The 12817-nt window shown below is 37.5% G+C and overlaps 2 protein-coding genes across 3 annotated transcripts; both read left to right on the plus strand.

The window, feature by feature from the left end:
- The first annotated feature begins 5720 nt into the window (after nt 1–5720).
- Nucleotides 5721–8254, plus strand: LOC109195013 (uncharacterized). Its single transcript, XM_019346397.1, has 6 exons — nt 5721–5941; nt 6982–7068; nt 7408–7548; nt 7687–7826; nt 7917–8053; nt 8158–8254. The coding sequence occupies exons 1-6, from the start codon at nt 5821–5823 to the stop codon at nt 8252–8254; spliced, it is 723 nt and encodes a 240-aa protein (XP_019201942.1). The 5' UTR covers nt 5721–5820.
- Nucleotides 8255–8972: 718 nt separating this feature from the next.
- Nucleotides 8973–12434, plus strand: LOC109194995 (uncharacterized). 2 transcript variants are annotated; one of them, XM_025899941.1, is made up of 4 exons: nt 8973–9141; nt 9309–9436; nt 9521–9736; nt 10279–12434. In XM_025899941.1, the coding sequence occupies exons 1-4, from the start codon at nt 8976–8978 to the stop codon at nt 10363–10365; spliced, it is 597 nt and encodes a 198-aa protein (XP_025755726.1). In that variant the 5' UTR covers nt 8973–8975; the 3' UTR covers nt 10366–12434. The 2 variants fall into 2 exon arrangements, with proteins under 2 accessions (XP_025755726.1, XP_019201906.1); XM_019346361.2 differs by lacking the exon at nt 10279–12434 and having other exon boundaries at nt 9521–9866.
- The last annotated feature ends 383 nt before the right edge of the window (nt 12435–12817 follow it).

Genomic DNA, 12817 nt, shown 5'->3' on the forward strand with positions numbered 1-12817 from the left:
TCCATTCTGTTTCCTGGGGCATTGTCCTGATTACCCTGTTGGAACTTGTGCCTTTGACAGCACATTAGCACAAACACCTCATACAAACTATCAAGCACAATGGTAGAGGGGTAATGATTTGGACTTGCAGCCATGGGACCTTGTAGTCACTGAGTCAACCATGAAGTCCTCTGTAGACCAAAGTGTTTTAGAGTCACATGTGAAACCATCTGACTGAGTGTTAAAGCTTGTCTGAAATGGGGTCCTACCACAACAATTACCCAACAGTGAATAATGATCCCAAGCATGCCAATACATATACAACAGAACGGCTGAAAAAGAAAAGAATCAAAGTGTTGCAATGGTCCAAAGTCCAGACCTCAACCTGCCTGAAATGCTGTGGCAGGGCCTCAATGAACTAAATCAATGTTGTAAAGATTGTAAAGCAAAGTGGTCCAAAATCCCTCCACAACAAGAGACTGATAGTCCTACAGAAACGCACAGAGTGCTTAGATAAGTGTATTACATTGTTACTGAGGCAAGCATATTATGAAAACCTCACAGCTTCTTAAGAGGATAAGAAAGTCTAAAAATGAAAATGTAAAACTACCCAGAAATGTGGAGTGAGTTTCCGTAGTGGTATCAGTGCTGAGAAGTGGACCGTAGCTTCTAGTCTGATAGTTATTTAAACAAATGCATCAACTGATGCAGTCTGCCATAACTTTTGATCAGCCATGTGTCCCCTCTCCTTTGTCACCCTGCTGATTCCAAACAAAGTAAATCACTGTACTAAAGCTCAAAGCCCGCTTACCTCAGAAACATCTTTCCAGATAGCTTCCGAGCTGTCATGCCAACCATCATTCATGCCCCATGTCATCTTTACCCAGCAGTGCTTCTACAATGGAACCATAACCAATCCTGACAATGTGGGAGAGTGTAGCATGCACTGATCAAAGTGACTTTTAGATAGTTTTTCATCTTTCAAACAGAAAAAGAACAAAGCCATTAGTCTGAAAAAACACATCTGCTGTTGATATGAGTCCATTATGTTACATGATCATCATCTACAATCACTGTCATCCTCTTTGCTGACAGACAATGGAAAGAAATTTTGGCTCACTTATGACATATTGTGATGCCAAATCGAGGTAGTTTATAGAGTTTCCCACCCTGCTGCATGAGACATGTTTATTTCGAGTAATCATTCGGTGAGGAAATGTAAATCTGAAGGTTATGCATGTAAGCAATGTGCCCTGAGAGAGGGAAATGATGTACGTCAGTGGCTGCATAGCTGATGTGTTTGGCTGAAAGCCATGCTTTTAAGCAGCACATGATCTGTCTTGGCTAGTAACAGCAGACCGGGAATGTTCAGCTTTGGAATCAGTGATACCTGGAGGACAGAGGAAAAAACAAACTATAGGACAAAGGATACAAAATTCATGGCATGCAGGAGTGGTATTAATGTATGGAGAATGAAGGACAGCCAAGTAGAGAGGTACTCAGGGTCTATACCAGCAAATATTAAGGAAAAATTCAGGATCACCCAGGGCACCTTTAAATGCTATAAAAAAAGCAAAACCCCAAAAAGCACAATCTAGAAATTAGATAGAGCATCTGCTCCCAGAACATAAAACTGAGTTGATTCTGTATTGACTTTGCCTGATAGCCAGGGCTGGAGCAGTCTGGTGTTCTGTTAGTGAAATCTAATAGACAGTTTAGTACAATATACTGTCAAGTGAATTCATTTGCCAAATCAGTCCTACAGTGGTCCATCCAGATGCTAAGAAGAAAGTATATGGTCTAGTCTAGGTAATCCTTGTCATGTGTTCAGACATTCAGATGTCAATAAAGTTCTGTTCAGAGTACTTCAGCATGTAGATGCTGTTGTTGTCAGAAGTTTCTATACACTTGAGCATGAAAGTCATAGTAATTTGGGCCTTTTAATGAAATCTTTGAAGTTTATTTGTAAAAGTTTTAATTTGTTTTTGTATTTTCTCTAATCTGCACAGGGCAGAAACACAAAAAGTACATACAGACTCAAATATACACAAACATTCATTTATGTAAATCTTTTAATAAGTGCTGGGGAAGGTTTTACTACGACTCTTAACTTGACAGGATAGCCTGACAAACATGTTTAGGAATTGTTTCACATGCTTAACAAAGTGAGGATGTTTTAACTTAAAATGTTGTATTCTATACTAAGAATAACTAATCTATACTAACTAATTGAACTTAGACAGGATATGAGTTTACTGTAAAGCTAATTGTAAGAAGTTTATTGGGCAAGTAACGGCAGCACAGCATGTAAAGAGGTATTTTTTACGAAACAAATATTTTTTACTTTATGTTTATACTAAATATTGTTAAATTGTCATTATAATTTACCTGTGTTAACATTCATGAATATATCAGTAAATGCAGAATCATCTGAGGTGACTTTGTTGTTCCGTCTTTTATTCTGATTTATTGCATAGCTTTGAATTGTATCATTTTATTTGCCAAAAACTTACCAGATTTCTCACATTGGCTCTAAAACTGACTCTATAGCTCTTCAAAAGAGAGAGTGTACTGTAACTGGATGTGTCTAGAGAAGGTTAAATTTACTTTGACATTCTAATGACCTTTTTATAATTCAGAGTTTTTAATTATGTAGATTTGTTTTTATTTAATGACTAAAGAAAAAAAAGGGTGTCTGCTCCAGATAGTTTACAAAGTTTTTATTAGTTAATAATAACCATTGGGTTATTACTGGGTTTTTGTTGAAGAATGCCAGAGAATACAAGAGGAGTGTGGTTTGATTTCTCTATAATCACAAAAACCAGCTGATGGAATTCATTTACTATCAATCTTGTAATAGTAAGTCACACAGAAGGTGTGATAGATTTGTTAGAAAACACAATAATCTCTCCTGTTTGGATAGAGTCAGTCCCACATTGTTGCTGATACTGTAATCACATGAGGCTTTAATAAGTAAAGCAGACACACTAATATTGCCACCACTAAGATGAAGGAGCACACTGCTGTGTAGAATTTCTTTTAGACAATAATATGATCTTATTACATAATATTAGGTATCATTGATCATACCTAATATTACAATGCAGTGCTTAAAGGAAACTTGGTTTGGCCTGAAAAGGAGTGAAAATTCTGCCTTACCTACCATAAAATGAGGCGAGAAATATCAATAATATAAATGTGTGTTTCTTTGAGAAGAAAAAAGCAAGTTATTTGAAACTACCAACATTTACATGGCAGAGGCTAGAAAAATTAAAAGCAGCCCCAACTGTCAAGCAGTCATTTACAGTAGGGGTGTCTGTGTATCACTGTGCTTCATTGGCCAAGGTTAGCCATTTTCTACAGCTGTGTAATTGCTTCCCTGTTCACGGCTCACTGGCTCCAAACTTCAGAGCCAAAGTAATTTTGTTTCCCTCTCTGCTGGGCCACACATACCAGAAGATATTTTATCAGGTAGCGGTGTAAAAAAAAGAGTGACCGGATGAAATCTCTGTCCTGCTTATAGTTTAGTTGCTAGTGAGTAGTGAGCTCTGTCATGTTGTGCATCTCCAAAACCTTGCAGAGAAAACCAAAGTACAGTTTTCTAGGTGGGTTTTATCGCCTAGTTCAGTGTTCCAGGTTTAAATAGACTTCAATTTTAAAAGCATTTCTCTTACTGATCATTCAGAGCGCTTTATGTATGTATGCATGGTTTTAAAGCACCATATTAAAACTACACATTAATAACTGAACTGAAAATTCAACTGCTAACTTGATACAGGAAGACCAAGAGGGCAACTATGGCAGTGATGCGAGCCACTTTGTTCACAGAGATTTTTATGTCTATGATGGTCTTCAGTGATTAATAACTGAAGCTGAACACATTGATGTTCTTCGTTAAAACACAAATGCTGGCTCAGACAGACTCAAATCAAAAGGAACTGATGAATGCATTTCCTCCAGAGGAAAGGTCAAATTATATCAAAGGCCCAGTCTCACTCGTAGCAATTAGCCTTATCTATAGGAAGAAATACCTGTTGCATTTTACAGGCACATATATACACACATAGCACTTAGCAAGGACTCCTGAACTTCAGTTCCTCCTTCTTTGCTTCTATTCTTTGTATCTCTCTCATATCCTTGCTGGGAGGAGCCAAGATGCAAGTGAAGGGCGCAAAGAGGAAAATTAGCATAATGAAAAGTACAGATGGAGTGATTGTCACATATATTTCCAACATTATATACTATTTATAGTTATATTAATATACTTATCTCCCTATCTTTTGAGTCCGAGCACTGTATTTCTGATTACGGTTTATATGACAGAGTGTATGTATCTATAAGCACTTGGTGATAAAGCATAAGTGCCAGTGTAAATGTATTTGCCACCCTTTTCTTTCCCTTCATGTCTTTGTATCCCTTCATGTAATCTTTTTTCTACTGATGTACTCGAGATATATTTGGCAACTCCTACAGGTGCTTAACCTGTTAGTATTTTTAAGTTATTTTGCAAAGTCTTACAAATGAATTCTGCCAAACATAACACACTGTCAGTTCCTTGGAGGATAAGACAAAAGAACATAAAAATAAGATAGCTTCATAGCTGAAAATACATTTCCTGCAAACACTTATACTGAGGACAGCACAGTGCTAAACTTCAATCACAGAGATTATGAGATTGCAAGTAGGCTTACAGCTGAGCATGAATGCATACTGACCCTTTGGGAGGCATTTTACAAGTCAGCATGTTGATCAGACTGAAGCTACTATTGATGACACAAACTGGGTGCTAATATGAGGAAATTAAGAGCCCCATTCATGAGTCATTCATAAATTTTATGCAAAGCCACTCTGGACACTCATTGCACTTTGCTAAGGGACTTTTCCAATTGTTGCCTCATTTATTTTATTCTAACCCTGTTCCTGCAGCAATGAATAATTGATAATCCAATGCAATCTTGAGCTTTAAAAGTTCGAGTCTGTATCTGTCTCGTAATGATTAGTGAAAGGGTCACACAGCTCAAGCCCCTCAGTCACCAGCATCCGCCCTTAATCCCCTTAATCCTCAAAACAATGGGCTCCTCCATGCAGGGAACTGTGACAGATTTTTATCATCCTGGTCAGAGGGATCAGTGTGCTTTCACACTACCAACACAACAATGATAGCAGTTTAGAACTGCCTGTCCTCAGAAGTGCCAAGTCCAGCCTTACACATGACACAAACCACAGCAAGTGTGGGTTACGAATGCAAATGAGATCTGACATGTGTTATATAGACACCTCTTTTCCCCTCACTGCGATTTGTGCCTCGGCGTTAACATGTTTACCCCATCCAAGCCCTCGTACGGCCAGCAAAACATTTCATATGGAAGGATCAAGGCTGGCTTGTTGTTTGTGCAGCCAGAAGAACTGGCTTTGGTGTTGGCTTTGGATTCCGACCAAAGAGCTGAGGTGATTCAGACTGAGTGAGAAAACCACTAATGCAACACAGGAACCGAATGACCAAAATATCACCTCTTGTACACAAAATGAGAAAAGTGCAGCTTTAAGGTATTTATCCAGACTTGGAATAGCTCTGCTGGAAAGTACACGGGCATTCTTCATTGATTACACTTCCAGGGGCATACTAACATAAATGTGAGCACGGCTTTTAGTAACTCTGTGAAGTTTGTATTGCAGAAATAAACACCTGCATGCCGGTGTTTAACATTACTTTTTAAATTCTATATATTTCAGCTGGTACACAGTAAATTTCCCAGTGTTAAATCAGCAGTGTTAAAGTGTATTTACTCTAATAGAGTCATTATAACAATAGCTGGAGCAAAACGCCCCCCAGTGTGGGTGATGATTCGTGGAGTTAAAAGAGGCAGTGTCAACGTTACTCTAGAAAGCTCCTCCCACCACAGACTCGTTTTCAAACCAAGAGGATTTTTCAGGACGCCATTTTCTTCACATCAGTTGCAGGGTAAGTTGCTCATATTTACTTATTAAACCAACAATTCGACATTTTAAGCACAGGTAGCACGTTAAAATAAGGTTACATTCCTTTTGTCCATGTTTATTATATATTTCATTTTGTACCAGAAGCAAATGTGACACTGTCTGTATGCTAATGTAAGGTTGTTAATTAGCTAAAAAAGTTGACTGATATCAGTGTTGGACTGTAAGGCTTGTTATCAAAATTTATTTCAGTGTGCAGTGGTGATTGTGTTGTGTTCTAGCATGTTCGAAATTCCATTAAATTAAACCTTCCATGTGTTGGGATCTACATATTAACATTAGCTAGCTAACTAGCATTTTGGCTAACCTCAGTGCGCGGCAATTCGCTAGTTATCATTAAATTTTAAATTAGGTAACCCAAGCATTAACCAATTAAAAGTTTACACTAAATGTTACATCTTTCTTTTTTTGATACCTAGGTACCAGATATAGAGGTCGTTTTCAGTAAGGTTATTGTCTTATTTTAACTCGGCTGTCTTCAGCGATTTTACAGTTACAAGATTACAACCAGCAGGTGTTATAAGCTTGATAAAGTATCCAAAATGTCCAGGATTCAGTTTTTAATGCTTTTTTTTTTTTAGTAGTTTGAACTTAAGATGACAGCGTTTGTATTTATTGTGAGTTGATGGTATTGACAAAAGTTACCCCGCTCATTTTTCCATTTTGGTTACCAGACTGTTCAGTATGTTAAACTAAAGATGAACAAAATACTGACTCCCTAGTGCTAAGTTAGATCAGACAAATGGTAAAAAGTAGTAGGAATTATATTAGTTTTGTATTGAGGATTATATATCTTGTAGATGAAATACTCATTTAGTATAGGGCTAAAAACTACCGCCAAAGAGCCGAAACACCTTGTTACACTGACATAAAAGTAACATACAGTGTAAGAAATAATATTGCAAGGCCGTTTTGCTGATATTTATGGGACTGTTTTAATATTCACATTTTCTGTTTACTGTAGTTCAATGAAGATCACTGACTATAAGAAATTACTGTCTACAGGAAGCATGCTGCTTAAAGCAAAACTTGGAGGTGTGCAGAAATTTGTTAGAGTATCTGTGCCAAGCCTTAAGGAGTTTTTGATTGCTGGTAAGAAACCAACATTGTATTGTGAAAGATATACAAGGGGCTTTGAGTTCTTTTTGTTATTTAATCTCTTCAAACTGCATTTTATGATTAATTGAAAATGATCTGTGTTTTGGAAGCATCTTAGTTATGTCTATTTAGTGGGGGAAAAACTGCATAATGTAAGTGTCACCCATTTTAATCTACCACTTATCAAGCATGTTAGTGGCACTTAATAATTTAGCTTTTATTTATCTGACTCACTTTTGAAAAAGTGTCTTGAAATGATCTTCATTTTAAGCTACAAAACATTAGATGTCATGTAATCTTTTTGTTTACACAAAGTTGTGTGCTTGTTTTCAGCATTTGCAAAGTTTGGTGTGCCAGCCGTAACAGAAGGAGTGAAAGTTTTTGATAGTTCAGGGACTGAGTTGGATGAGGATGTATTTGAGGATATAGTAACAGATCCCTCAACCGGGGTACTAACCATCAAATATGAAACAGGTTTGTTTGAGTGATGTGTGTTTCATTGGATGTCTTTTTTTTTGTGTGTGTCATTATTACATTGTTTAATCAAAGAGTGTATAAAATGAGTCTATGGAGGGACCATGCAAACTGATTTGTTCTGCTCCTATTTTTGAGGTCTGGAAACATCTGTTGCAGAAGTGTCTCCTGAGCGGTTCCAGTTATCATCGCCACATTCATCAGATTCACAGGATACGGTCATCCTTTCAGACAGCCCTTTGAGGAAACGTCAGAAGCTGGATGCAGAAGCTAAGCAAGTAAGAGTTAACAGATTTCCACATTCTTCTAATAGTGTCATTTTTGTTTGTAGTTTAAGTGTTCTGAACTTTAGTGGTTGTGTTTTCCAGTTGGTGGAATCGATTCTCACCAGCAAACCTGGTGGAGAACGTATAATAAATGAATACAATCGGACCAAGTCCCTGGTTGATGAAACCAGAAGAAAAATGGTCAACATACTGGTAGCTGACATGACAGAAAAAAATGGGTAATTTATTTCTGGCCCTGTGATTTTTACTATCATTTTCAAATTATTTTAAATCTGTATTAATTTCAGGGAAGCTGACTGGTTCTTTCCTTTTGATCTTGCAGTACATCACCACCACGGCAGGTAAAAGAAATGTATGCCAGAGGAATTGTAACCTTTTTCCCTTACCTCAGTGACCCGTACTCAAAAATGGCTATGTAAGTAGCTACCAGTAATAACTGATACAACTAAAATCAAAATTTTAAATCCTGCCAAAATGTATGTCCTTATCAACTGTTCATGGTTACTTAACTTACTGATAAATTAATATAAAAAATGTCTGTATATGTCACTCTCCAAGGAACATTATTATGATGGAGAGAGTGGCACTGGGTACTTGGCCTGGAGGATTAAAACCATACAGAGATGCACTGCTAAAGAGAGGCGATTATCATCTGGAGGTAACATTTATAATTCAGTGGAAACATATAATACAGTTCCAAATTGTGGTTCTGTATTAATAATGGTTATCAAATGTTGTTATTAGTTTTAATAAAGTTGTATTTCATATTGTCTAGCACCAGGAGATGGATCATCGGGTGAAGACCAGTGTGGTGGACCAACTGTCAGACGAGAGTTGCAGTTTGTTACAGAGAACGTGCTGAGTGAGGATGAGTGTAAGGAAGCAATCTCTCTGATGAAACATTCAGCTGATGAAGACACAGTCAAGAAGAAGATGAAGTTGACATTTGTTTATCGACACAACATGGTCCTTGACCCCCTGCTGTCAAGCAACATACTGTCTGTTTTTCCACGTTTCAAAGATATCAAAGGCTTGGTGAATATTTTAATTACGTTGACAATGTAAACACTTTTTATTTTTGCAGATAGTAAATATTCTTTATTCTCTATCCTTGTTACAGATCGAACAGGATTTGTACTGATGTTTGGTGAGGATGTATCAGGCAGGTTGCTGGAGAGGTGGCCAACAACATTCAAAAGAAAGATTATTCAACAAGGCAGAAAGCTTCCTTCTACCACTGACCTGGAAGAACTCTTGCTGGCAGCTGACTCTCCTGAGGATGCCACTGAAGTTAATGCTGACATTGGTGAGCTGTTTCTTTGATTAGCACATTCACAGGATATATAATGTTTGTCACAGAACAGCTGTCCTTTTGTATTTTGGGTCTACTCAAACATTTTGTCAATGCAGATGCATTGAAATTTGTTATTGATGATGATGATTCAACTTTATTAAAAACAAATATTTTTTCAGGCTGGGACAGTGACCTCTCAGCGATTCTATTGCTATTACATCTGATTCCACCATCTGGTCAGGGTCGGAAGAGACCAGGAAAGGTGTCAGCTTCTCAAGCAGAAAGGCATCTTGTGGTTTTCAAGAAGGTTTGTGTTTTTCTATTTTTATGGTATGAATTACCAGTTTAGGAAACACTTGATTCTTATTGCCTGTCTGTATTTGTCTTTCAGACTGGAACAAATATCCAAGAGCACCTTGATGCCATCACTACCAGCACTCAACCCTACCTCCTGGCTGTTGGGGTGAAAAAGAATGACATCCACCAGTTCTTCATTATTCTTGACAAGAATGCCATACCCTGCAAGTCTACCTCTTCACTTGGTGCTTTTGATGAACTGTTTAAAGCACATTTTGTGTTTGGCACATCTTACAACACCATGCTTCACAACATGTACACGTTCATCCAAACCACTGTGTACAATATAGATGTTGGCAAAGTCAAAGAAAGTCCCAGAGTTGCTGAAATAAGGACAAGGTTGCTTCGTTAGGGCTTGAAGGTTAATTCTCCATCATGAAGTGTTTGTCTGTCAGGCTGAGTTTACTGGTTCAAACATGCTTGTTAGGCATTTACGGTTAGTTCATGGTTACTTACCTGGAAGAAATCTTCGCCTTAAATGTGCCCAGCGTGACTGTGGCTGTGTGTTTGGCACTTTTTCAGGTTTTAGAAAACATTTAAATACCAAACACCTTAACTATTTCAACCAACAGGCTGACACTGATGTTAATTTGCAGCCTGATGTGGCAGTTAAAGAAGTTAGCACTACAGGGGAGGTGGTGTCAACTAATGTAGAAGAAACACCCACAACATCTGAAATGTTGAAAAGTTCAAATAAGAGCACTTTGGATATGTGTGCCTCTACTGTTGCACAGCTCAGGGCAGCTGGATTAAGCCAATCTACTGTGAATAGTTTTGTCTCCTCAATGGAGGAAGTGTTTTTTGAGATTCATACTCAGGCTAAAGATGCAGCTTTACAGAGCGTACCTTTACAGGACACTACAAGTAAAAAGAAATTAGAGCAGTCATTCGAAAACTTTGAAAACCCATTCACACTGTTAAATTCAGAAGCTAAACGAAATAGGCACTTTAAACAAAAATGGGCAACTGTTGAACCTGTTGAAATGGTGCTTGGCACAAGATTTGACAGTAGAAGAAACAAGATCACAGGGACTTTTGATCAAGTCATTGTAACTGATAGGTTTGCATATGTTCCTATTTTGGAAACACTGAAAACTATCTTTCAAAACCACCATGTTGTCGACATGTTCAAGTCGAGGAATATGTCCAGAGAAGGTGTGTATGCAGACTTAATCGATGCTGCCTATGTTAAAAGATGTCCCCTATTTTCTGCAGAAAAAGATGCCTTACAAATTCAACTGTTTTATGATGACTTTGAAACTGCAAATCCTCTGGGCTCTAAAAAGGGTATACATAAATTAGGTGCAATATACTTTACACTAAGGAATTTTCCTCCAATCTTTAATTCGTTGTTGGTCAATATTCATTTGTGCGCTCTTTTTCATGCACAAGACTCAAAGCGTTATGGCTTTAATTCAATCCTTGAGCCACTTGTCAATGATCTGAAAGTTCTTGAGACAGAGGGACTGAAACTTCCCATGTTTAAACACTTGGTTCATGGCACTGTAATCCAGGTCACTGGGGACAATCTTGGCTTGCATAGTCTGTTTGGGTTCGTGGAGTCATTTGCAGCTCGATATTGTTGTCGTTTTTGTCTGCTTGAGAAGGATTGTTTTCAAAGTGTGTTCTGTGAAGATGATTCTGGTGTTGTACTAAGAACTCTTGATATGCATAAGCAGCACTGTGAAAGTGTACAAAGAGATCCTACGCTACCTCATGTATGTGGTGTGAAACGCACTTGTCTCTTGAATTCACTTAAATATTTCAACGCAGCCAACAATTTTTCTGTAGATATCATGCATGACATTTTGGAGGGAGTTGCTCAGTTAGAGGTGAAACTTGTGCTGCAGTACATTCAGGAGAACTTCCTAAGTGCTGAACAACTTGCTGGTAGAATACATGCCTTTGATTATGGCTTCAATCAGCAGCGAAATCGCCCACCAAGGGTAAAGTTGTTTGATGGCAGTAATGATTTAGGACTAAATGCAATTCAATCTTGGTGCTTATTGCGTAATGTACCTTTGATGTTTGGTGATTTAGTACAGGTGGGTGATAGCTACTGGCATCTTCTACTTCTGCTTCTACAAATTGTCAATATTGTGTTTTCACCAGTGCTGTCAGAAGGTATGACCATCTACCTCAAACATTTAATTATTGATCATCATAAGCTCTTTAAGCAGTTATTTCCTACACTCAGTCTCTTACCAAAGCATCACTTCATGATACATTACCCTCGCAGTATACGAAATATTGGCCCAATTCTGCACATGTGGTGCATGCGTTACGAAGCCAAACATAACTTCTTTAAGAAGCAATTAAAAAGCTTTAAAAACATTACAATGACATTAGCCAAGAAACACCAAAGTTGTATGGCCATGTATTGGGAGTCTTTTAGCCTTGAAAGATTAGCTTTAGGACCAGGAAAGATGGTGACACTTGGAGAGCTGAAAGAAGGTCCAGAAATTGCTTTAAAATTTGGAGCTATGTTGTCTACCAGTGTTTTTTCAGCTAAGTGGATAAAACATCATGGTACAGAGTACCGCCCTGACTTTATCATCTGTACAGAGGTAGTGTCTGAGATTCCGGTGTTTTATAAGATCAAAAGTATTGTTGTGAAAGATGACATTGTATTGCTCTGTGGAAAGCTGATGGAAACCCTGTGTTTTGATGACCATTATCATGCATTTAAGGTCAGAATGCATCCCAATATGGTGCTGAAGGTGTTGAACATAAAAGAGCTGTGTTACTTCAAACCATTTGATCTTCAAATGAAGTATGGCACTTCTGATTCCTCCCTGTATGTGGTTCCATATTGTCATTTTATGCCGGACTAAATTCATTGTTTTAAAGTGTTTTATGAGTGTGTTTTTGTGTGTAGTGTTTTATGTACACTACATGAGATGTTTTAATATTTTGAGCCTGACATCAAAATAAAGCTGTTAAATGTATTATCTAGTTGTGGTTTTTGCTTACTTGTTTTATATTTAAAAGCATTATTAGAAACCAGGTTTTCATGCTGCAAAACAGTAAATTGAGTGTAAAGGTAACACTACAGGAAGAGTTTTAGTAACACTACGTGGTGTAAAATTAATTTAAAAGTTTACTCTGTGAGAGCTAATTTTTCACTAGAGATTAGTGTATGAATAACACAGTATAGAGTAACATCAACTCTCATCAGAGTTATTTGAACTCCCAGTGTTAATTTCAGATATATCAATTCAGTGTTAAAAATCTGTGGAATTTTACTCAAATAGAGTTAACTTATCACTATGGTAGAGTAAATAATATGACACTACTAGTAGTGTTAGGTTCATTTAACACTCTGCGGTGT

Source organism: Oreochromis niloticus, linkage group LG17 (assembly GCF_001858045.2).
Source record: "Oreochromis niloticus isolate F11D_XX linkage group LG17, O_niloticus_UMD_NMBU, whole genome shotgun sequence".
NCBI classification, from domain to species: domain Eukaryota; kingdom Metazoa; phylum Chordata; class Actinopteri; order Cichliformes; family Cichlidae; genus Oreochromis; species Oreochromis niloticus.